This window comes from Saccostrea cucullata, unplaced genomic scaffold (assembly GCF_032062105.1).
Source record: "Saccostrea cucullata isolate Sc308-1 unplaced genomic scaffold, CSIRO_AGI_Scuc_v1 ctg143, whole genome shotgun sequence".
Lineage (NCBI taxonomy): Eukaryota > Metazoa > Mollusca > Bivalvia > Ostreida > Ostreidae > Saccostrea > Saccostrea cuccullata.
In genome coordinates this window covers 131,447-155,366 of record NW_026937256.1, presented here as the reverse complement: position 1 = coordinate 155,366, position 23,920 = coordinate 131,447, and the positions used below count along the sequence as shown (strand labels likewise).

General features: G+C 33.3%; 1 protein-coding gene across 1 annotated transcript; it reads right to left on the bottom strand.

Annotated features, from left to right (window-relative positions):
• Positions 1–1,304: 1,304 nt before the first annotated feature.
• Positions 1,305–21,246, bottom strand: LOC134247621 (secretion-regulating guanine nucleotide exchange factor-like). The gene is made up of 10 exons (XM_062729952.1): positions 21,169–21,246; positions 13,888–14,050; positions 13,331–13,480; positions 12,347–12,432; positions 9,795–9,873; positions 3,721–3,825; positions 3,246–3,311; positions 2,763–2,927; positions 1,902–2,054; positions 1,305–1,555 (listed from the first exon to the last, which is right to left on the bottom strand). Exons 1-10 carry the CDS (start codon positions 21,190–21,192, stop codon positions 1,386–1,388), a joined length of 1,161 nt encoding a protein of 386 aa, XP_062585936.1. The 5' UTR covers positions 21,193–21,246; the 3' UTR covers positions 1,305–1,385.
• Positions 21,247–23,920: the final 2,674 nt, after the last annotated feature.

The window sequence follows — 23,920 nt, the reverse complement described above, 5'->3', positions numbered from 1 at the left end:
GGAGTTTTACCCACTTTGGCAAAATATTATGAAATTTTAACCTTGTTAATAAATTTTGAATAGTAACTACTAGAGCTGTCATACTTCCCATGTATAATGTATTCAATGTGACAAGTCATTTCCTTGGGTATCTATAGTTGTTTTGACCTTGACCTTAAGAGTTTGACCCACTGAAAAATACCCTTAGACTTAATTTTTGAACAATAACACTGCACACGACCCAGGGCTCTTATATTTCACAGGTGTGTTCTTTATGACAAGACCTTCCTTTGGATACAGACAATTTTGACCTTGACCTATTTCAAAATTTTTTTACCATGAGTATAACGTATGAACGGTGGTGCAAAGGCATTTATATTTCGCCAGTATATTTCTCTTTGATGAGTCCTTTTCTTCATGATATACATGTATATATATTTGACTTCAACCCTAGCTTAGACTTGAAGCCATTTTAAAGCTTTAACCTTGGCCATAACTTTTGAACAGTTGGTGCTATGCCTTTCATATTTGGCCTCTGTATTCATTGTGACAAGACCTTTACATGCATGGCTATAATTGTTTATGACCTTGACCTTAGTTTAACCCATTTTTGAACTTTAACTGGACATATTTCATACCAATATATCAAAGATGAACTCCTTGTGACAAGACCTTCCTTTGGATACCAAGTTTGATGACCTTTTATGAAAAAACTTTGATTTTGCCTACAACTTTTGAGCAGTTGGTACTAGGGCTTTTATATTAGACATCTAGTGTATTTCTTTTAAGAAAGCCTTATCCTGGGAACCATTTATTTTGACTCCTTTGCCTTAATTGACGTAAGAGTTTGGCCCACTTTATAAAACCTTTAATGCAAGAACTGTTATATGTCTGGTATTTGGGCATTTCCATAAGCTGCATTAAGTTGCATTGCCATAAGCTGCCATACAGGGGCATAAGTGTTTCACAAACACATTTTATTAATTTGGTTCCTATATGTGTAAAATTTTGACTACCCACTGTGGGCCTATCCTAACCCTATGGGTCATGATTTGAACAAACTAGAATCTATACAACCTGAGGATGATTCAGTATATAACTAAAGTACCAGGTAATTATTGCTTTTCTGTTCTGCCTCTTCATCTATGAGATTGATCAAACCAATTTATTTCTGTAAACACTCAGTAACAAACCTAATAAGAAAAAAACATCGTGATCCACCCTTACCACTAAGGGCCATGACCTAAGCAGACAAGAATCCACAATACATGAGGTGGGATAATGTATTTAATAAAAATGCATCTCATCAATATGTAGATATATTTACAAGGACACAGACAATAATTTATACCCTATACAATATTGTGTTACATTTATTACAAAGGCATTTCAGTGAAGATTCTGGATCAAGTTTTATCTTTACACAGGGCAAAACAGTGACCAGCACCAGATCCACAGTCCAGACACAAGAAATCAGACAGGGCTTTAACTGCTGTGGGGGTCTGTACGTTGTCCTCATTTCCCGTGGCACACATCCCATGTTCATTCCAACCCCAAGCAAGCAATCTCCCATCAACTACAACCAAAGCAAACCATTGCAGCCATCAGTCTCATTCATCAAGTAAAATAAGCTGAAAAATGCAAATAATTTTGAATACTGACAAAATATTGTGGGATGAAATGAATTCCAAACAACGAAGTTAATAGTCACTGTCTTAATAAGCATACACACTGCAAAAATAGCTGTTAAAATTTTGCTCCCTCCAGAAAACAAATTTACATTATTAACCAAATCAATCATGTGCAAAAAGTCTGTGGAAGGTTAGGACACAAATTGATTATTACAGACAGAAAGGGATAACAATGAAAACACCCACAATTTTCATAAGAAAGAGTGTAAAATTTATTTGAAATCATTTTACCTGTTGTGACTAAGCTATGCTCAGAACCACATTCTAGTGACTTTATTCCATGTAACTCTTGTATTTGTTGTGGTTTACTGTCATGTGAGTGGTCACATGATCGACCAAGCTGACCATAATTTCCTCTGCCCCAGGAATATACTTTTCCACTTGCTAATAAAAAAGAATACAAAAATAAAAGCATCTTTTTATATAATAAAGAATATTGTAATTACCTACATGTATCATTTTTTAGCAAGGTTTACAGAGACCTGCAAGACAATCGTCTTTATATAGGAGATGTACAAGTAAAGTCTCTGATACACATGCAGGTACTTGTTTCAGTAATAAATTTTTGACCCATAGTAAATAATAAACACAAGGTGACCAACTCCGAATTACACAGAGTACTCCCTCTCCCAGAATTGCACTCATTTACACTTGAAGAGGAAATATACTAATAAACTGTTTATACCTATGTCTTCTATGATAATTTACGTATACAATTATATATATGGCATACTTGTCTTTATTTCTTTTTGGAAGGTGGATAATTCGGAGTCATTCTCTGTTAGCATCAAAATGGGATGGAAATTGACTCTCATCAATTTTGTTGAAACTTGGTGAAATAATTACATTAAATAAAAAAATTAAATCATGACTCATAAGCCAATTTCTTTAATTCTCACTGAGAATGACTCTGTAGCTCTGTGATTTAGTTCTATTGTGAATTCATAGTTTATAAAACCCCCCGATTTTCTAGTGAATTACATTTAAAATCAGCATTAACTGCACTTTATTTATAAATGTATTGTAGAATAGACTAAACAAATAGATTGAATGAAAGCATTTCATCTACCTAAAGTTTTTAGGGCTACAAACCTGATTCTACTAGACAATGTGTCCAACCACTTGCAATTTTTATTATGGGACTATCAAATAGAGAGTTGGGAATGGAAGCTATTTGTATGGAATCCCCTTTGGACAAACTCTCCTGTGTGGATGTTCCATATTTCAAAGTTCCAAAAATCAACAGATTCCCGTTTTCTGAAGAAAATACAATTGCTGTAGATCAATAAATTTTTGTGCCACCTTATTTTCACAATATTTCCATTTTACTTTTTATTAGTGAGACAAAATTTTCATGAATTGTGGTTATTACTCTTTATAATTTTTTGAAATACTAATAATTTAAGTTGAAGTATGTGCTAAGACCCTTCAGTGCTCAAAGGCTGTAAGTGCCGATGACAGGTCTACATTAATTTGTAGCTCTCCATGGGCAAGTGGTGGCATCTCACTGATCTCAGTACTGGTATTAAATTAAACAACATAAATTCACTATGTGTTTGGTGGAAAAAACATTACCTGTGAGAACTAAGGTATGAAATGAACCAGCACACAGCTTCACAATCTTGTCTCCAACAGGCATCTCTGTAAAGAAGACAAAAAATAAAATCCACTATTGATAGCCATCACTCAAAATGTATGCATCTTTACTATTCCCGTCTTCTTTTCACTTAATCTATTGAAATTTCCTCTTTCTGGAGATGTCTTCCTTTTTCCATATTTTGTGGGATCAATTTTATCCCTTGCATACAGTGTTACAGGTACAGATATACATTTTTTGATATATCTTACTGGAGATTTTGGTACAAGTTAAGCTTTAATTGGATATTTTAAAATGGGCCTCACATTCTGCAGTACGTTTTCCTAGAACTGCAATTTCTACTGTTTTTAGTACATTTACTGGGATACACTACCTTTTCCCTAGTACTGGGATCTCTACAGATGTCTAGTACTCTGGGAAACAATACCCTTTCCCAGTGCTGGAATACAATACCTTTTCCTAGTACTGGTATCTCTATGGATTTCTTCACTGCTTCATTCAGTAGATCTTCATCCTTGATTTTTCTTTTGATCCCCCAACTGTAGACTTTTCCTTCAGCTGTAAAGGTCGAGATCCAATCAAAATATGGTAAATACTTATCATTGTTATTAATAACTTTCTAATTCTGGAGATCAAATTAATATGCAAAGTTCCTTGTTTTTCCAGTATTTTTAATAGGGAGCTATTGGAGAATAAAACTTTGAAAAAAAAAAAAAATTTGTCAGAGTTAAAACCTTTTGCCTCAAATATTTTATTATAGGGAGATATTAAAAATAGAACATTTTCATTACAGTCCAGGAAAAGTTCTTAAAAAAACATTCAAAAGTAATCTTAAATTATTGAAAGAATGTAAAAAAAAATTAAAATAAGAAGTAACAAGTCAATTATTGCATTCATCCAATGAATTTAAAGCTCTACATTTTACTGCATGTGCTATCCCATAAATTGTGCTAAAATTAACATACGTCAAAATATAACATATATTGCTTGTTCAGGTAAAAAGATAATATAATAAATATATCTGTCATTCATTGACATGACCTAAAATCCTGCATATGTCACCTCCAAAACTCGGTCAATTGCAAAATGAACAGATTTTAATTCTTCACACATTTTCAATTTCATAAAGAGTATGTGATGAAAACAGTAACTTTTAATATGTTCAGTCCAAGATGTACTAACACATCAAAAAAGTAGGCTATGCTGAATTTGTTAGAGGTCAGGTGATGGTGGTCATATCCAATAATTGTTATGTTTATTCGAACAAAACTAAAGTAATTAATTATTCATGGTTCAAGGATTAATGATTTACAAGGAACTGTGTACATAATCATAAAGTGTATGTCTTATGTAATTATACAACTGTATAATTTAATAAATCTAATGGGGTCAATAATAAAAATGAATTGTTTGATGTAATATACGATCCCCAATCAATTCATCAAAATTGCTGCTACCCATTCATTTCCCTTTGAAATTTTTGTTATTTTTGAAATACACTTTAGGCCATCTGTATAAAAATGTTTGTCTGCCCTTTCGTGACCAATTGGCATTCAAGATTAAAAGAATTTTCAGCAATAGATATTTAAACTGTCAATTAAATTAAGTGTTGATAATGAAATTTCTAAGGTTGTGGATTTTAAGACCATAACTGCATAAGTATCTAAAAAAAAAGAAAAAAAGAAACAAGAGATGTTTATATGCAAAACACTTATGCCCCCCTTCCCCATATTAATTGGAATTTTTCTAAGTCCAAGGGGCATATATCTGTCCCAAATAGCTCAATTGTACCCAAAACAGTACTTGCCCTAGATATTCACATGATAGACCAAATACCAAATTTCATTTCAGTATGTGCATGCTAGTTTATATTGATAAATTCCAATATTAATAGTCAAAGTTTTTAGCATCCATTTAATATGGGTATAAAAAGAATATAAAAAGCTTATATAATAAAATTACACTAAAAAAAAGATTGATTACTGAAAAACAAATCAGTTTTATTTTTTCACAAATTTTTGAAAATCTGAGATGGTCAGTTTTGAGAAGAATATAACCAATGAAAAAATGCCCTTATCTGTGTTTTACCCCTCTGTGGTTGTATTGTAAATATGCAAAGTGTCCATCAAAGTGTCAAAACAATGTATATTTTCCCATCAAAGTTTCCATTGGACAAGTTATCATGATTGTCATGTATTGAACATTTTTTCTTTAATAACCATATTGAGACAATAAAAAATCTTCCAATAGACTAAAGTCAAGTTTGCAAGCCAAGGGTTCTCTGTCTGTAAATGTAAGCTGACCACGAACCCTTTGCTTGGGAAAATATGGTTTAATCAAACTTTCACAGTAAGTTTATTCATTTGAATGTCTGGATTAGTTCTTAACTTATTGATTTCACTATGGCATTGATATGCCATCAAGTAGATTCAATACAATACTTAAATCCTTAATAATAGTTACAGCACTTGGTACAAGGAAGAGACAGGAACTCAGCATTAGGTTTAATTAAACACTTGTACAATAGAATTAACCTTATTGACAAATTTACATGACAATTTAAACTAATAACAAAGAGGATGTTTGTTATCTACTAGAACATATTAAGAATATGGGGGTCTGTTTTTGAAAATTATGGTCATTACTGACAGGTGAAAAGCTAAATATTCCACTTGAAAACTACTTTATCTTAAAAGCAAACATGTGTTTAATCAAAGTTCTCAAAGCAATTGCGCCAACCCATGCTAAAATACAAATAATGGAAATTATAATCATGCATAGTTAAACTTACTATTTTTTTCTGGTCAATTTAAATGTACTGGGTACTAGATGTATACAGTAAATCTCTTTTAGTACAAACATGAACATACCAAATTCACAGATATAGCAAAGTTTTTCCTGACAATATTCTTAACATTTATTTCTAAAATTTTATAGTTATAACAATATAACTCTGAAATCATGAATTTATGGATGTAGCAAACTGATTTTGAGTCCCATAGAGTTTAAAAATAATGAAATTATAACATCTTTTATAACAAATTTTTAAAGATATCAAAAGAACTACTCACGCTAATTCCCGTTTCCTGCCTACATTTTACAACCATTTAATTAAATATTAAAGAAAATTTGACTATAAAATCTTTGTTTAATAAATAGAACAATTCAATGGTAGTTGATTAGTTATTTTAATACCAGTGCTAAATAGTAAAATATTCTTAATTTCAGCTCTTGAAATAAGGGGAGGGGGGGGGGGGGGGGGTTAGATGCTATTTTCCACTGAAGTCGGGCTATAAACCATCACCATTTTCTAAAATAGTCTTGGATGTGAATAAATGTTTCTTAAATCTTTTCTTATATTTTATGCATATAAAAGTCATCATATATATTAGTAAATTAGAATGTTTCAGTTGTAAACCACTTGGAAATCGCTGAAAAAATAAACACTTTTGTCGTTTTTTGTATATATTTGAAACATAATGTTTTGTAAGAATTTCTTCCTTAACATATTTGTTAGTGATAGTCTTGAACAAAAACTTGTATACAGTGGACCTTCAAATATCCAGACCCCAGATATCCGGCTGTTTCAGCATCCGGATGATTTTTCATCACGACGGAATTTTTAAATGTTATATTGTCTTGTTTAACTGGTGATTCACGTATCTGGACGCTTCACATATCCGGACAAATTGACTAGGAACCAAAGCATCCAGGTAAATGAGGTTCCACTGTACCTGTGTACCGTATTACAAATTTGATAAATAGAGTTACACAAATTCTTTATACAGGTATAAGGAATTAAGAATACTAAGCTTTCAAAAAATAATTATGTTCAAAGAATTGTGATCCCCCACTTTCAGTGTCTTAGTGGATGGGATGCCATTATTTATGCCATATTTTGTCAAATATATAAGCCATATCTTATGTCATACCAAATTAACACAAATTTAAGATTTTGAAAATTAGGTCAAACATGAAGGTCAAGGTCAAAGGGTAAAAAATTATAGCATGTTCGGAAACATCTTATGCAATGCACATGTCAAAGATGGAAGCCCTATCTCCATGATCTATTCTCTATCAAAAGTTATAAGGAAAGATAATATTTTTAACAAGAGGCCCATGGGCCACATCGCTTACCTGAGCACTGTGGCTAGGAAAAAGTAGAAATTGGTTTATTATTGAATAGTTTATATCCAAAAGTAGTCCCATGACCAATCATGGCTTTGTTATTCTTGATAGGAGGAAAAAAAATTTTTTCCTATATGTCTATGTAAAAATTTGTCGGCCCTTGTGGCCCCGCCCTACCCCCGGGGGTCATGATTTGAACAAATTTGAATCTACACTACCTGAGGATACTTCCATATAAATATGATCAATTATGGCTTTGCTATTCTTGAGAAGAAGATATTTAAAGAATTTTCCTATATATTTCTACGTCAAACTTTGGTTGGCCATTTTGGCCCTGCCCTACCCCCGGGGGTCATGATTTGAACAAATTTGAATCTACACTACCTGAGGATACTTTCATATAAATATGATCAATTATGGCTTTGCTATTCTTGAGGAGAAGATTTTTAAAGAATTTTCCTATATATTTCTATGTCAAACTTTGATTGGCCATTTTGGCCCCGCCAAACTCCCGGGGGTCATTATTTGAACAAATTTGAATCTACACTACCTGAGGATACTTTCATATAAATATGATCAATTATGGCTTTGCTATTCTTGAGGAGAAGATTTTTAAAGAATTTTCCTATATATTTCTATGTCAAACTTTGGTTGGCCATTTTGGCCCTGCCCTACCCCCGGGGGTCATGATTTCAACAGATTTGAATCTACACTACCTGAGAATGCTTCCATATAAATATGATCAATTATGGCTTTGGTTTTCTTGAGAAGAAAATTTTTAAAGAATTTTCCTATATATTTCTATGTAAAACTTTGGTCGGCCATTGTGGCCCCACCCTTACCCCTGGGGGTCATGATTTGAAAAAATTTGAATCTACACTACCTAAGGATGTTTCCCCATAAGTTTCATCTTTCCTGGCACAGTGGTTCTTCAGAAGAAGATTTTTAAAAGATACCACTAAATTTTCATTAATCCCCAATTATCTCACCTTGAATGAGGGCATGGCCCTTCATTTGAACAAACTTGAATCCCCCTCACCAAAGGATGCTTTGTGGCAAGTTTGATTGAAACTGGCCCTGCGGTTCTTGAGAAGAAGTCAAAAATGTGAAAAGTTTACAACGATGACTACGACGACAAGACAACAGACAACAGACAAATTGTGATCAGAAAAGCTCCCTTGAGCTTTTGGCTCAGGTGAGCTAAAAATCTAGGTCAAACTTCAAGGTCATGTGATCAAAATCTTAGTGTATTTAGTTTCTTTAACCAGTGTGCTGGGTGAAGCATAAGTTTCCAAATACATTATATCTTAAATTTTCAAAGAAAAAATTTACAGGAATTAGATTCCATCCTTAAAAGGATACTTATATAAATAAAAAAATTACAACAACAAAAAACACAGTCCATAAAACACCCAGGCTGGAATTTTTACATTCTAAATTAGAATTGTGTAGCGTCATCAAAATCATATTGGAGAAGTCCAAGCTATTAAGTGCATCACATGTGTGTTTTTATGTAATGGGCTTACTGATAAAAAAAAAAATCAATAGATCCTAGATATGTAGGTGATACTAAAATGGATGAGTGAGGTGAAAGAATCAGTGAGTGAATGCTTAATAAAGATACACAATGATTATATGACATATATATACTGTTATTTGAAAGTTGAAATGTGGGGAAAAAAAACAAGAGATGTTTGTAAAACACTTATGCCCCCCTCCCCCACAAACTGGAATTTTTCTAAGTCCAAAAGGGCACAACTCTGTCAAAAATGTTGGGAGCATACCCAGAACAGAACTTGACCTAGATATTCATCTGACTAATCTGTATCCTAAATTCCATTTCAACATGTGCAACCTCTCCGAAGAAAATGAACGGAAACTTCAAATAATTGGAATTTTTCTAAGTTCAAGGGGCATAACTCTGTCAATTATGGTGCTATCGTACTCAAAACATAACTTGACCTACATATTCATCTGATATACCTGTACACCAAATTTCATTTCAGTATGTGCAATGGTTGTGAAAAAAATGAATAGAAACTAAATGGACTGACAGACCGACCGACAGACAGCAGCAAAGCAATATGCCCTCCTTTCTTCAATGGGGTGGGGGGGGGGGATAAAAATCAATAGATCAAGATAAGGTTTGAGAATTCAAAACTTAATTTGCTGAATTTATTACGGAAGCATAAAAAATTCCTTTAGGTAAAACAAGACCTCTGAAAAATTAGATTTGATATCTGCCTGTAGGTCTGATGAAAAACATTGAGATATCAAAGTGTTCAAGATGTTCAGAGAAAAATACTAAGAATATAAAGTGGGTTGGGACTTCCATGGTATTTAATACATCAATGTTCAAGATACATGCACCAATGATAAATTGTGTTAAATAAACATACCTGTCAAAACTGATGTGTGTCTCAAACCTGCAGCAATATCAATTATTTTCCAATAGTTTTCTGGTAGTGGCACTTTCATCTATAATAAAACTTTTCCGTAAGAGTATACATGCAATCTGTTTTTGTATAAAAGGTGTTTCTTCACAATGTGAATACAAAGAAGTATTGTGCAATCAAAAATATCCTATAAAATTATTAATTTTATTTAAATTGCTTTTAAATCTGTAAACCTGTTAACATAAAAAGTAAAATAGTTTTCTGGCCCAAGTACAGTATATACTCGCCTATAAGCATACATGTTAACTCTCCCGATTTAGGCGGGAGTCTACCGCTTTTTCACTCCATCTCCCGCCTACCGATTTTATTCAGAAATCTACCGCTTTTCTACAAAAGCTGCGTCTAAAGTATTTTTTGTTCGCTTGGGTATCCATTTTTGAGGCCACTCTCATAAAATCTCGCTAGATATCGCGTGATTTGACTCGGAATCATACAAACGCTTTTTTTGTACATAGATTTCAAGCATGGATTTGACAACGACAACAACATAAGACTACCAGTGATTACATTGGTTACGATAAATTAATCAACATCCCTGCCATGAAAAAGGAGATACAGCTTTTAAGAATTAGATGAAAACATTTGACATCGTCTTTAAAAGCACAGAAGCTCACAACTTTATCAATAAAGGCAATAGAAATCACTCGATTGACCAAGCCATGTGGCACATCTCTACTTTCGTTTTCGATCATCGCGGGAAACCTGATTGATACGAACTTGTTTTAGATCTAGATTAAACCATGCCATCATTTGTTTTGTTTAAAAACTGAATGAACATTCAGAATTATTGCTTCTAGGCTATTTCAGCAAAGATCACTCTTCAAAAGGCTAAGTAAAGCAGCCAATCCAAGCAAAATGATGAGCATGAAAAATATTTGAATTTGTACAATTTATGTCAAACTTAAGGTGTTTCTGTCTTCTTCTTTGCTGTTGATATTTAAGATTAATTAGTGTAGGTACCTGATTTCATTTAAGGCTTATAATATACATTTATATTACATGAAAGATATCGATAATCCAAGCGTTAAACAACACGCGCGCAATGCTACCGCTTTTGAGGTCTGAATCTCCCTCTTTTTCATCACAATAGGTTAACATGTATGCTATAAGTCAGTATTTTGGGAGTTAAATATTGGTCTAAAACTCTATGTCCGACTTATAGGCGAGTCATAAAAAGATTGGTATTTTTCTGGAGGCTGAAAGGTAGTATCTCATTTGCATTTCCGACGATTATCAAAGAAAGCATCTGGGAGTATGGAAGATAATTTATGTATTCTTAGATTATATATATAAAGTACAAGTATTTACATATTTTAATAATTTTATTTGTATTTTAAGTGAGCATTGCCTTTTTTAAAAATAATTTAAGATTAAATATCAGTGTCATTTCGAAAAATATTAATTGAAACCAGGTTAAAACATCGATGGATTTACTTGCAATTATTACCAGATTTGGGCAAAAAAATCGTACCGACTTATAAGCGCGTCAATGGCAAATCCCACCAAAATTATGTCAAAATATACAACCGACTTATAGGCGGACCGACTTATAGGCGAGTATATACCGTACCTACATATACATGTTTTTGTACAAAAATTTGCTATTGTGTACAGAATATAAATTTGCTATTCAGTCCTACCTACAGGTGTTAAGGTTTAAGAAAGTTTTGTATATAGATTTGCTATTGTATATAGAATATAGATTTGCAATTCAGTCCTACCTACAGGTGTTAAGGTTTGAGCTATTCAGTCCTACCTACAGGTGTTAAGGTTTGAGCTATTCAGTCCTACCTACAGGTGTTAAGGTCTGAGCTATTCAGTCCTACCTACAGGTGTTAAGATTTGAGTAATTCAGTTCTACCTACAAGTATTAAGGTTTGAGCTATTCAGTCCTACCTACAAGAGCAAAGGTTTGAGCTATTCAGTCCTACCTACAGGTGTTAAGGTCTGAGCTATTCAGTCCTACCTACAGGTGTTAAGGTTTGAGCTATTCAGTCCTACCTACAGGTGTTAAGGTTTGAGTAATTCAGTCCTACCTACAAGAGCAAAGGTTTGAGCTATTCAGTCCTACCTACAGGTGTTAAGGTCTGAGCTATTCAGTCCTACCTACAGGTGTTAAGGTTTGAGCTATTCAGTCCTACCTACAGGTGTTAAGGTTTGAGTAATTCAGTCCTACCTACAGGTGTTAAGGTTTGAGTTATTCAGTCCTACCTACAGGTGTTAAGGTTTGAGTAATTCAGTCCTACCTACAGGTGTTAAGGTTTGAGTAATTCAGTCCTACCTACAGGTGTTAAGGATTGAGTAATTCAGTCCTACCTACAGGTGTTAAGGTTTGAGTAATACAGTCCTACCTACAGGTGTTAAGATTTGAGTAATACAGTCCTACCTACAGGTGTTAAGGTTTGAGCTATTCAGTCCTACCTACAGGTGTTAAGGTTTGAGTAATTCAGTCCTACCTACAGGTGTTAAGGTTTGAGTAATTCAGTCCTACCTACAGGTGTTAAGGTTTGAGGAAGTCTCCCTGGGTGAAAACCCAGCTGTCCAAACTCATTTGAGCCACATACAAAAATGTCTCCTTTTTCTACAAATGAAAAAAAACTATAAATTTATTAATTAAATATAAATTTGTTTCATACATCATACATACCCCTTTGGAAAATATTATTAATTCCTGGATTGTCTGCAGCATGCAACAAAAAAGGTTCAATGGGTCACATGTCTCACCTGATGTTTTTGGCTAGAGCAGAAATCAATTACAATTGAAAAGATTAAATAGTGGCCCCCACCTACCCCTCCCTATACTGGGAGGAGTAAGAATGGGGACATGATTTGTACTTTCTTGAATCTAAAGTAACTGAGGATGCTTCCATACATAATGACAATTCAATTACTGTAAAATCACATATTTTCGTGGGGTCGAATTTTCGTGGTTTGAGGAAAAAGAATCTTTGTTCATGGGGATTTGATTTCGTGGATGGAAAACTTTTTAGTGGTTATGCATGAAACATTTTACATTTCGAGGTGAACATAAATTCAAGGGTCTCTTCATACCTTGAAAACAACGAAAATTAAACCCCCACGGAAATATGTGATTTCACAGTATATGGCTTAAAAAGAATTTTTAAAGATTTTCTCTAATGTATTCTTTTGTAAAACTTTGATCTGCTATTGTGATGTTGCCCTATCCCAGGGGGTCATGATCTGTTGATTACTACACATGGAAGGATCTAAAAACATCCTTTTTGGGTTTTCGTTTTGATAGAAATTTTATGCAAATACATATACAAGTAGGTAATCTTAATGGAGATAATTCAACAGAATGTCCAAAAATTTAGGGATTGAAACTCCTGAAATGGTCTGACTCACATGTAAACCGTTGCGGATTAAAATTAACAACAAATCAATTTTCAACAATTTACATTTAAATCTATTGCATATTACAACTTGTGTAATCTGTATAGGACAATCAGTTTACCTACCTGTAAGAATTACTGTGAAGTCCCAGCCAGCTGACACCTTCTGAACCGCCTCTGCTAAATCAACTTTGGTGAAACTTGGCACGTCATTACAGTGATTCAATCCAAGCTGACCTTTACAGTTAGAGCCACAGACAAAGAGACTACCATCATCTAAAGAGGAGAAAATTAAAATGCCTATTTCAAACAAAATCTTGCCAAAGCTGGGGAAAGCAAAACTATGTTTTCAGTAAATCTAAAATCAATATTAGTGTCTATACAAAAGAAATGACCCATGCCCTGAAAAGTCTTAATTCTCGAAAGAAAATTTTTAAAATGCCATGTATATCTAGATGTATGCACCAAAATGCTTGAAGTTGCCTGCAACTGCTTAGTTGAATTTATATCTGTGTATTTTTTCTCTGATAAAAATATCACATGTAATATAAACTTTAAGCCATTTTGCATGTTCATTACCATTCTCCTTGGCAACTTTTTTCATTGGACACACCCCAACTTGGGAAGTAATTGCTCTTGTCCTCACAGCATTTCTGAAAACATAAATATCTGTTGTTGCTTACCCTTTACTATAATGGAATGACCGCCCCCGCCTGTGACTGACCGAATCCTGTTAACCAGCGTCAGTGGGGGAGAGGCATCATAGAGGTCAGGGAGGGGGACTCTCTGAGGAAGCAGCTGGTCATCTCGAGTTCCAAGTCCTAACTGTCCATAACTGTTTGCTCCCTTTAAAAAATGATATTAATTCTGATAAAAATCAGGACAATGTTCACAGACAACTGATGTTAAGATGCAATGAAATACCCCCTCCCCCCTTTTCTCTGAAAGTTCTACAATGAATATAAAATGGGAGATGTTTAAAATCAATCTCAGTCCTTAGATCAAAGGCTTTGATCCTTTTGATAAAATGTAGCGGTAACGATTGGCAATGCCTGAAAATTTGAGAACATGTAGTGGTAGTGAGATGAAATTTTTCGTAATGTAGCGGTAATGTTGACCTCCCATTTTGCCACAATATATCATATAACTAAATGTATCTTCTAATTAAAAGTCAACAATTTCTACCACAATATATCACATAATTATATCTTTAAAAAGTCTTCAATTTCATAGTCTGTGGTATTTTTATGAATGTCAATAATTTCTACCACAATATAATTAATTCACAGATTCTAAATAAGATTTATAAAATTTTAATATAAATTGAATTTGACAATCAATAAATTGTTTTCTTCTGTTCTTTTCTTTCTTCATCATGTGTTCATAAAGATTAATCACTGTCTGGCTAAAAGGCATATTTAGAGATCTCATGCTAAGTTTTAAAAAAAATATCCTAGAAATACCGTATAAAAGTTAAATTTCTATCTTGATTACATTAGTCAAAAACTGTAGGAGTACTTTTTTTTGTAAATCAGAAATTTCAGTTAGAAATATGCATCATAGGAGAATCTATTTGTGTTTGAAGTCCAACTGAAAAGAGACCAAACTTGTAGAAGTAGGATTTGAAAGTTTCTTTTACTGACAGACAGGCAGACACCTTAAATCTGTTTAAGTTCCAAGGATTGCTAACAGGTAAACTAAAAGAAAAACAGATAAACAATGGACAAATCCTAACCCCTTTTGGTGTTAGCCAAATAAAGCACAAACCATTTTTTTTAAATATAAAACTAATTCATGACCAATGAATTACAAACACTTCACACGTCCTTCCATATTGGAAATTCTGTGATTTATTAAATTTCACAATATGCGAACACCTTTTATCACTCTTTGTGTACATGGAAGGTTATATTAAGGGTATCTAAGACAGTGTTTATGCTGAGTAATCTGAGTATGGTGCAGACACTCAGGCTAAGACAGGAAAACAAGCAACCAATGAGCAACACATTAAAGCCTCATACAACATACAGCCTATAGGAATACTTCCTTCTCCTTGCTCTTTCTCTCTACATATTCTATACACACAGAGGGAAGCGTTGCTTATTGGAATATTTCTGGATAGGATCAAGGTGTTCCATGCTGTCCATTGTGCACGCTCTTCAATTAAGAATAACAGGGTTGCTACATATTAATGGGGAAACACCTTGAACCTTCACCCTTCTGTAATCAATTCTCCTTTTTTAATGTAAAATCTTTCAGAAATTAAAATATTCACTGAACTTGGAGAGATACAAACATCAAAGACATGCATGATCCATTTGGGCTCAATGTAGTGACTGTGCATGTTCCAGCTGCCAAATTTTACCAGGTCAGTCAATCACTCAAGACAGGGGAGCCCTACCCCCAGGGGTCATGATTTGAACAAACTTGAATCTACACTTAGTCTACCTGAGCATGCTTCCATATAAATATGATGAATTATGGCTTTGTCATTCTTGAGAAGATTTTTAAAGAATTTTCCTATATATTTCTATGTAAAACTTTGGTCGGCCATTTTGGCCCCGCCCTTACCCGGGGGGTCATGATTTGAACAAACTTGAATCTACACTTAGTCTACCTGAGCATGCTTCCATATAAATATGATGAATTATGGCTTTGTCATTCTTGAGAAGAAGATTTTTAAAGAATTTTCCTATATATTTCTATGTAAAACTTTGGTCGGCCATTTTGGCCCCGCCCTACCCCCTAGGGTCATGATTTGAACAAACTTGAATCTACACTACATGAGCATGCTCCCATATAAATATGATGAATTATGGCTTTGTCATTCTTGAGAAGAAGATTTTTAAAGAATTTTCCTATATATTTCTATGTAAAACTTTGGTTGGCCATTTTGGCCCCGCCCTACCCCCGGGGGTCATGATTTGAACAAATTTGAATCTACACTACCTGAGGATGTTTCCCCATAAGTTTCATCTTTCCTGGCACAGTGGTTCTTGAGAAGAAGATTTTTAAAATATACCACTAAATTTTCATTAATTCCCAATTATCTCCCCTTGAATAAGGGTGTGGCCCTTCATTTGAACAAACTTGAATCCCCCTCACCCAAGGATACTTTGTGGCAAGTTTGGTTGCAAATTGGCCCAGCGGTTCTTGAGAAGAAGTCGAAAATGAATTTACATGGATTTTAAAATGTGATAAAAAGCTCACTTGAGCCTTCGGCTCAGGTGAGCTAAAAAGCGAGTAATTTTTATTTTGCAAGTGATGTTTCTCGCAAAATTACGTGAAAATCTACAGTATATACATGTATGGTACACTTGACAAAAGAATATAATTATATCTTCATTAATTATTAAGTTAAGATGGGGATTGCCTATGGTTTTACTATAAAATCCAGATTAGTCTATTGACATTTATAATGATCGATACTTAAACACACGTACAGCTGTTGAAAACAGCTGATAGTAGTAAACTAGCATACTGTATGATACAAGTGTAGATAATGATTAAATAATTATCACTTTGATCAAAACTTCATCCTTTAAATGTTAAAAAAATACTTACAAAATGTTACAGATACTTATAATAAAAAAGGTGTGCTGAGTATTAAAATGTAGCACACATGTATGACTGTCTCCTATATTAAAAAAAAAAAAAGATTTTACTGAATTTCATCTTTACACAAGAAGTAAATTGAGTAGCTGGCACAAATGCCTATAATCACAATCTCCATGGTCAATGCAACATAAGTAATATAGTTATTGTCATGCTGGTCAGAGGTAAAGGGTCCCCACATTTTTGTTTTAACAGTTTTTGCAACTCTCAATAAAATTAGCTATAAATGCAAGGCTAACTGAATGTGAAAACTAATTTGGCAGCAACTCAAGAGCATCAGCAAGGAATCTTTATTGTTTAACACATTCAATACAAAGGACTTTGGTATTGTATCCATGCAATCATCAGCTACACTTCATACAATCAATATTGTATACCCATGTAAACAGCAATACAAACTGCATTACCAGTGCAGTCACAATTGCAGAATTTCCAATCGAGCACTTCCCTCGATAGGTTCAAGGAATTTTTTTCTCAGTTTGATATTATGAGTTTTAAACTTGAAAATGTACAGTCTACTGAATCATTTTATTCGAGTTTGAATAAGATATCAAAAGACAAAATACTAATGTACTTCAGGTAGGAAAAAAACTACTGTAAACCAACTATTTTCAGGTCATCTTTTATTGGCGATTTGTCAGTATGAAATCAATCCGCAACAATTAATTTTCGCGACTGAGCAAATATTCTCTACAAACAAAAAAGCAAAATAAATGGGTCGTGGCGATTAATATTCGCGAGTTCAAGTAGACCATGAATCTCACGAATATTTCTCACACGTGAATAAAAGTTGGTTTACAGTATAATTTTGTATCAAAATCTCTCAATACCAACCAATCTAGAAAAGTGAATGACATTCAAACAGAAAAACAATTAGTGGATTACATTCAAATGAAAGGGCATACCAAATCAGCAAGAAAAACAATGAAAAACCATGTAGTGTAGAAAAAATTTACTACATTTCCCAGAGAAAACTGGTTTGTAAAAATGCCCGCAAAGTTTATGACCAAATACATGTATTGACCTTGATTGGTTTTGGTGAACAATTCCCGAAAGAAACCCAAGAACACAGTAATACTCTGTACCCTATCTACAAGAGAGCTGTAACAGGAAAGGAAAAAATGTATACGACTTGACGGGAATGGAACCCGACACCCTGCATCACTACTAGTCAGGTGCTCTACCAACAGAGCCATCCAGGCCGATATCCATGGCCAAAACCATTACATTCCTCCCTCCTTAAATGGTCTTCCCCCTCGAAGTTCTTTTTAGCCCCTAGCAGGATTTTCACCTGCAAGTCCAGAGCCTTGGGTGGTTAACAGCACCAAATCTGTAACAGGAAAGGAGAGAATGTATGGCTTCTCCAAGTATCTAATCCGGGACCCCTGCATCACTACTAAAACTCGGTTAAAACGAAGTCACAGGGACCTATGAAATTACTTTTCCATATCCATAATTCGTTATAACCGTATAAGAAATTCATTAAATTTATATAACTGGGGATCCAAGATGACTTCGCTTTATCTGTAAATTCGCAATACATGTATCTGTGTTCGTACTAAACGAGTTTTGCTGTAGACAGTTCTAGTCAGGTGCTCCATCAACTGAGCTACCAAGGCCGATATCCATGGCCCAAACCATTACAAACTGAAAGCTCAGGAAGATCAATGACGAGCCTTCCTGTTCTGTATAGTGTATTTATAGTAAAGGATAAGTTAGATATTGATGGAATAAATCTTCAGAAATAAATGCTACTTTGGGTGATTCTAAAATAGAATCCGGGATGTTTTGCGCAGATTCTGTTTCGCACTGAGATGGTTCGTGCCCGGATGATTCGCGCCGATTTAGGTGCGAAACATCTCACGATTTATTTTAAATATTCCCTGACATTTTTATCCATTTTAAAAATTATTCATCAATCATAAGATATACATATATAGATGTTGTGTGTTCAAATGCATGACTTAATAATATGCACTGCCAAAGATTACGAATCGTTTTCATCAAATTCCATGAGGATTTGATTGTATTTAGTTGGAGATCAGAAGGTGATAACTTATTAATTGACATGTCAGTAGTCAAAGCCATCAATTATTACTTAATTAGATGGCGATATTATAATTATCATGGTGTTAAAATAATCCATAATTATATGTTATCTATACTTCAAACATAGACATAAATAATTAAATGTCTTTGCTTCAAATATCTTCTTGAATTAAAAAAGAATGTTTCACAAAATATCAAAATTTACATCATACAGATGATATACATGTAACATGTTTAAAATCTAAAACTTTGTTAAAGCCGCTTGGTCCGATTCTAATCGCTAAAAAAATATATACATTTCACTTTTTGTCAAATTATATCCCCAAAGTCTTTTTCTTTCAAAAGATATCAAAATTCAAAAGTTAAAAAAATAATTTTTGTTAGGTCACACAAAAAATAATCCTATGTTGATATCGCGTGAAATCACCTTCGAAAAATTAAATTTATCGCTTACATGTATATCTCATGAAGAACAAACCCGAGCATTTTTTCACAACAAAGTACTTATACCTGTACACTGACAATATTTTAGCCTTCGTTACTAAATTTCCTTTAAAATAAATATCTGATTTTTCCTTTATTCTTTAAATATGCATATTAATATAAAAATTACTATGGATTATATTCAATGACTTAGGCTTCTACTAAATGGAAAAAAAATACTCGGGTCTGAATTATCTTCATAATTAGATAAAATCGATATTAAATTTATTTTTTGCAAAGGTGACTTCACAACAGATCTTAACTTCCTGTCAGGAACTTCTGTTTGTCAATAAGGTTTTTGATCTCTGTTTTCCACGCAAGGATTGTTGTAATAAACTGTTAAATCAATCTATAATTTATTTTTATTTATTATCTATGTAATGACGAACTTTTATTGTGTAAGATAATATGTGCCTGTTTTGGATTAAGCGGCTTTAAACAAACTTCAGTAGACTAGCACATATTTGTACAACAATGTGGGGGCGAACCATCTTAGCGCGAAACAGAATTGGTGCGAAACATCGCAGCACAAACCATGCATAGATGTGAAACATCCCGTTACCCTAATATAGCGAGGGAAGAAAGAGGACTCAGAAGAGGTGGAACAGCTGTTGAAGGGAGTAGTAGGAGTCAGTAGAGCCAAGATGCTAATCTCTTTGGAGAAGTAGAAAGACTTAATACCACTTCTCTCAAGAGAATACCAAGATGAACAAAGAATAAGAACCACTGGTTGATTGGATGGTATTATATGCACAGGGAATTTGAGAAGAAATGAGAAAGGTAACATCAAAAAACTCTCTATCTATATATGATTTACAATGCTCATACACATTGTTCTCCTGTTAACAGGTCCAGCATAATCTCTTGATTTAGCTATATAGCTTTCTTAAGCTATTCAGAATAGCTTGATTTAGTTATTTTACCTCACTTTTTTCTCAAATGAGTTATTTTCTCAGCATGTACAAAAAGTCACACCTTAGTGCAGAAATAATAAACTTTGAACTCTTCTGAATACAATGCATTTAAAAACTGCTCACCAATGTGTGTCTCCTTTTGAGACTTCGTATTCAAAGTTCTAAAGGTTTTTGGGCTATTCATGAGTGACCAGACAGTAACTTCTTGAATGAAATTATGAAGGAGGTCAGTTATGGCCAACAAGATAATTGATTGTTAACAGTTCAGCACAATGAGAAGCAATCATACTTATCCATGCCTAAGTGCACACAGGGTTGTGACCAGTTACTCAATGGAAATTCATCTTTTGCTTAAAATTACTCAACAGCTGCATTGTTAGAACTTTCTCTGATTTGAGTTGTAATTTTCTTAGCCCAAAGTACATATCAAATACTTGCGACTTTTTGTTTATTTCTTACAGAAAACGTTTAATGAAAAACTTCAAGCTAATTTGAATAGCCTAATAAAGCTATATAACATTATATAGCTTTTTAAAGAGATTGTGCTGGACCTCGTAAATTAAACATTTGTGCTGTACATGCAGTGTATCTTGATCTGTTGATAAGCTGTCAAGTTTTAAATTCATACTGTAATAATAATAAAGAAAATGCATGCATTTTGACTTAGATTGGGAGATATTTCATGGCAAAATAGCATACACGAAGTAAGACAATATATTTCCCAAACAAATAATAGATTAAGCTCTCATTGAAAACCTCCATCTTCGACCGTCTCTCAATGAAGCAAGAGAAAATTCGGGTTAACTATGAGAAAAATAGATACCATTCATTGCTTACGTTTTACGCCCTGGATCTAAAAAGTGTCTAGAGGTAAATATGGTTTGGGATGGTCAACATACCCACCCATGAATATAAATAAACCGTCATGTCGTGTTTTGATGCATTATTTCACCCTCGTGTCGATCGTGGGAATCCAAATAATATCACGTGACTTTGAGTGATCTGATTGGCTAACCAATTTTACATGCCTGGCTGTGCCTTGTATCGTTCTCTTTACTCCAACTTCATCAAAAACTCATTATTCTTCACTTAAAAAACATAATAAACTTCAACAAAGAGTTATTATTTGTTTTTGTTTCATTTTCTGTTTATTTATTTCAATGTCCAAACGAAATAAAAATTTGCTATTGGTTTGCACCAACAAACCTTATCAAGGGCGGTATTTACACACGCTCCAATAGTACGTAACTCATTGACTGGATGAGGAGTTGATTCGTTGACATATGATATGTGTAATTTTCACGACCAATCAACGCGACAAAGTTCTTCTATTGGGTTTCCTGTTATTCTTGCCAGTAGATTACAAGATTTTTGCACAAAGAATATTATATCATATACATGTATCAGATTCCTTTTTTAGAATTATTTTTATATAATTTTTTATAGGGAATTATTTCTTCCTCAACGCAAGAATGTGTTTTTTTTTTTAAAAAAAAGAAAGAAAAGAAACAAGTAAGTGGTTAATAATAAAGAGTTTAAGCAACAAACTCAGATACATAAAACATTATATTTTGATGTCTACTTAAATTGCTCGGAGTTGAAAAATGAAAAATACATGTACGTAATTTTTCAAAACTGTAATATATAATCTGTAAATTGTGTCTTTATACAATGATTAAATCTTTAATATTCAATATCATTTTAAAAAGTATCATTTTCTGTAGAAGAAAAAAATAAGTAAAAGAGTTTTCGCACAGGAATCATCTCTCTCGTAGGCTATTTTTGATAAATTGTCATGATTTCTCTACATGCTCTATCTATAACTTGATAAGACAAAAATATAGTTTCGATATTTCAAAATTAACAAAAAAAAAAAAAAAAAAAAAAAAAAATGATGGAGTCCGGTGTACTCATCTGTGCATTCGTGAGGGAGGGGTGGGATTTGGGGTCAAACAGGATAAGATTTTTGTTTCAAAATAAAATAATTATAGCATGATATAATGAAGATCCAATGACAATGTTAAGAAATTACTGAATGATGTCAACCAACTCCATATAAAACATTCCAGAACAACAAAAGTAAAATAATTTTTTAATAAAATCAAAATAATGCTAATTTTTTATGAAAAGGGGAGGGGGTACATTTACTCAACATTTTTTTTTGGGGGGGGGGGGTCTTACTCATTCAAGTATTTTAAAGTGATTAGTCACACCGTGTCCTAGCATTCAAGGAATCTCATTTGAGAGAGTAGACAATTCAAAACTGATATAATAAATTGACATATCATTTTTTTAATTGATCTAATTTTCATTATAATATTTAGGATATATACAATGTACATGTATTTATATATATACTCCTACATGGCACCTGATCCCACCCCTGATATTTTGGAGGTCCGTGTTTGCTCTTGTTTTATGGACTTTTGATCTTGAATATACTGTTCGTTATCTCCAAATGTTTCATAAACCAATCGGATATATGGAAAACGTTTAATTTTATTGAATATATGATTTTGTATACTTTTCATACGTCTTTGTTCGTACTTTTACCCTCTACACTAGGATTTTTTGATAATCCTGAATGGTCTTAGATTCTATATTTGTTGCAATATTTTCTAAGGGAGGTATAGCATCGTTTTTGAAAATAGAAGGGGGGGGGGGGGGGCAGTCGGTGAAAAATCAAGTAACCTCAAAAATAACATGACAAACAAACAAAGAAATTATTGTCAAAACTCGGAAATCCTATTGCATTAACGTTGAAAGGGGTGGAGGGGGGGTAAGTTCCACGAGGATAGGTTCAATGAAACTTTCAGTAGTCAAATCTATGTTTGAATAAAGGGGACAGGCCTCTACCCCCCCCCCTCCCCATACTTACTACGTGACTGTTTCTACTGTATGTCTTATGTTGTAAATTTATATTTCGAACAAGAGCTGCCTCTATCTACTCTGTATAAACAAGTAATGTTGCAGTCAAATAGGCAGTTTTTAAATTTCAGTCTGTAACAATTTGTTTGAACGTCATTGTAAGTATTGTATTCGATTAAAAAAAATCACCAATTCAAATAATAAGCATCATAGAATAAGCCTACATAGGTGAAAGTACTAAGTAATTTTTGGACCAACTTTTAAAACTAAAAAAAAATCTTTAGAATAAAAACACTAAAATAATAGATCAATTTAATTAAAGTATAATGTAAAGAAGAAAGCGAAAAATAAGTTCCAAGTTAAACAGTCTATATATGAAACTGTTACAATTTTCACAGTGTTGAATACGTGGTTTTAGAATTATGCGGACATTTATTTGAGAGTATTAAATATTGATTTTTAAAGCACATTATGTAAGACTGTCCGGCGAACGTCACTCTAATTTGTAGGAGAAAAAATGAAAAGATTTTGTACTTTGGACCATGTGAAGAAATAAACTAAAATATGAAGCAAGAGACGATGGGATTTATTTGCAGGGCAGATGATAAGCCCAGGTACTATGGAAAAAAGTTTCTGTATGAACATGTATGCATGAAAAAATATCAATGAACTGAATGAATAATAAGGCATGACAATGTAACCCCCCACCCCCGACTTTTTTTCATCAGGAAATTTAAAAATGGCTCAAATAGTGTAGGCGGTTTATTTTCATTTTAAGTAAAGCTTT

Bases quoted from the DNA above. Each gene is read 5' to 3' on its own strand.
- LOC134247621 (XM_062729952.1), bottom strand. From the start codon at position 21,192: ATGACGGTTTATTTATATTCATGG. The intron at 13,481-13,887 runs GTAAGCAACAAC...TCTCCTCTTTAG, and splicing joins TCATTCCATTATAGTAAAGG to ATGATGGTAGTCTCTTTGTC. The intron at 3,826-9,794 runs GTATGTTTATTT...CGACCTTTACAG, and splicing joins ACACACATCAGTTTTGACAG to CTGAAGGAAAAGTCTACAGT.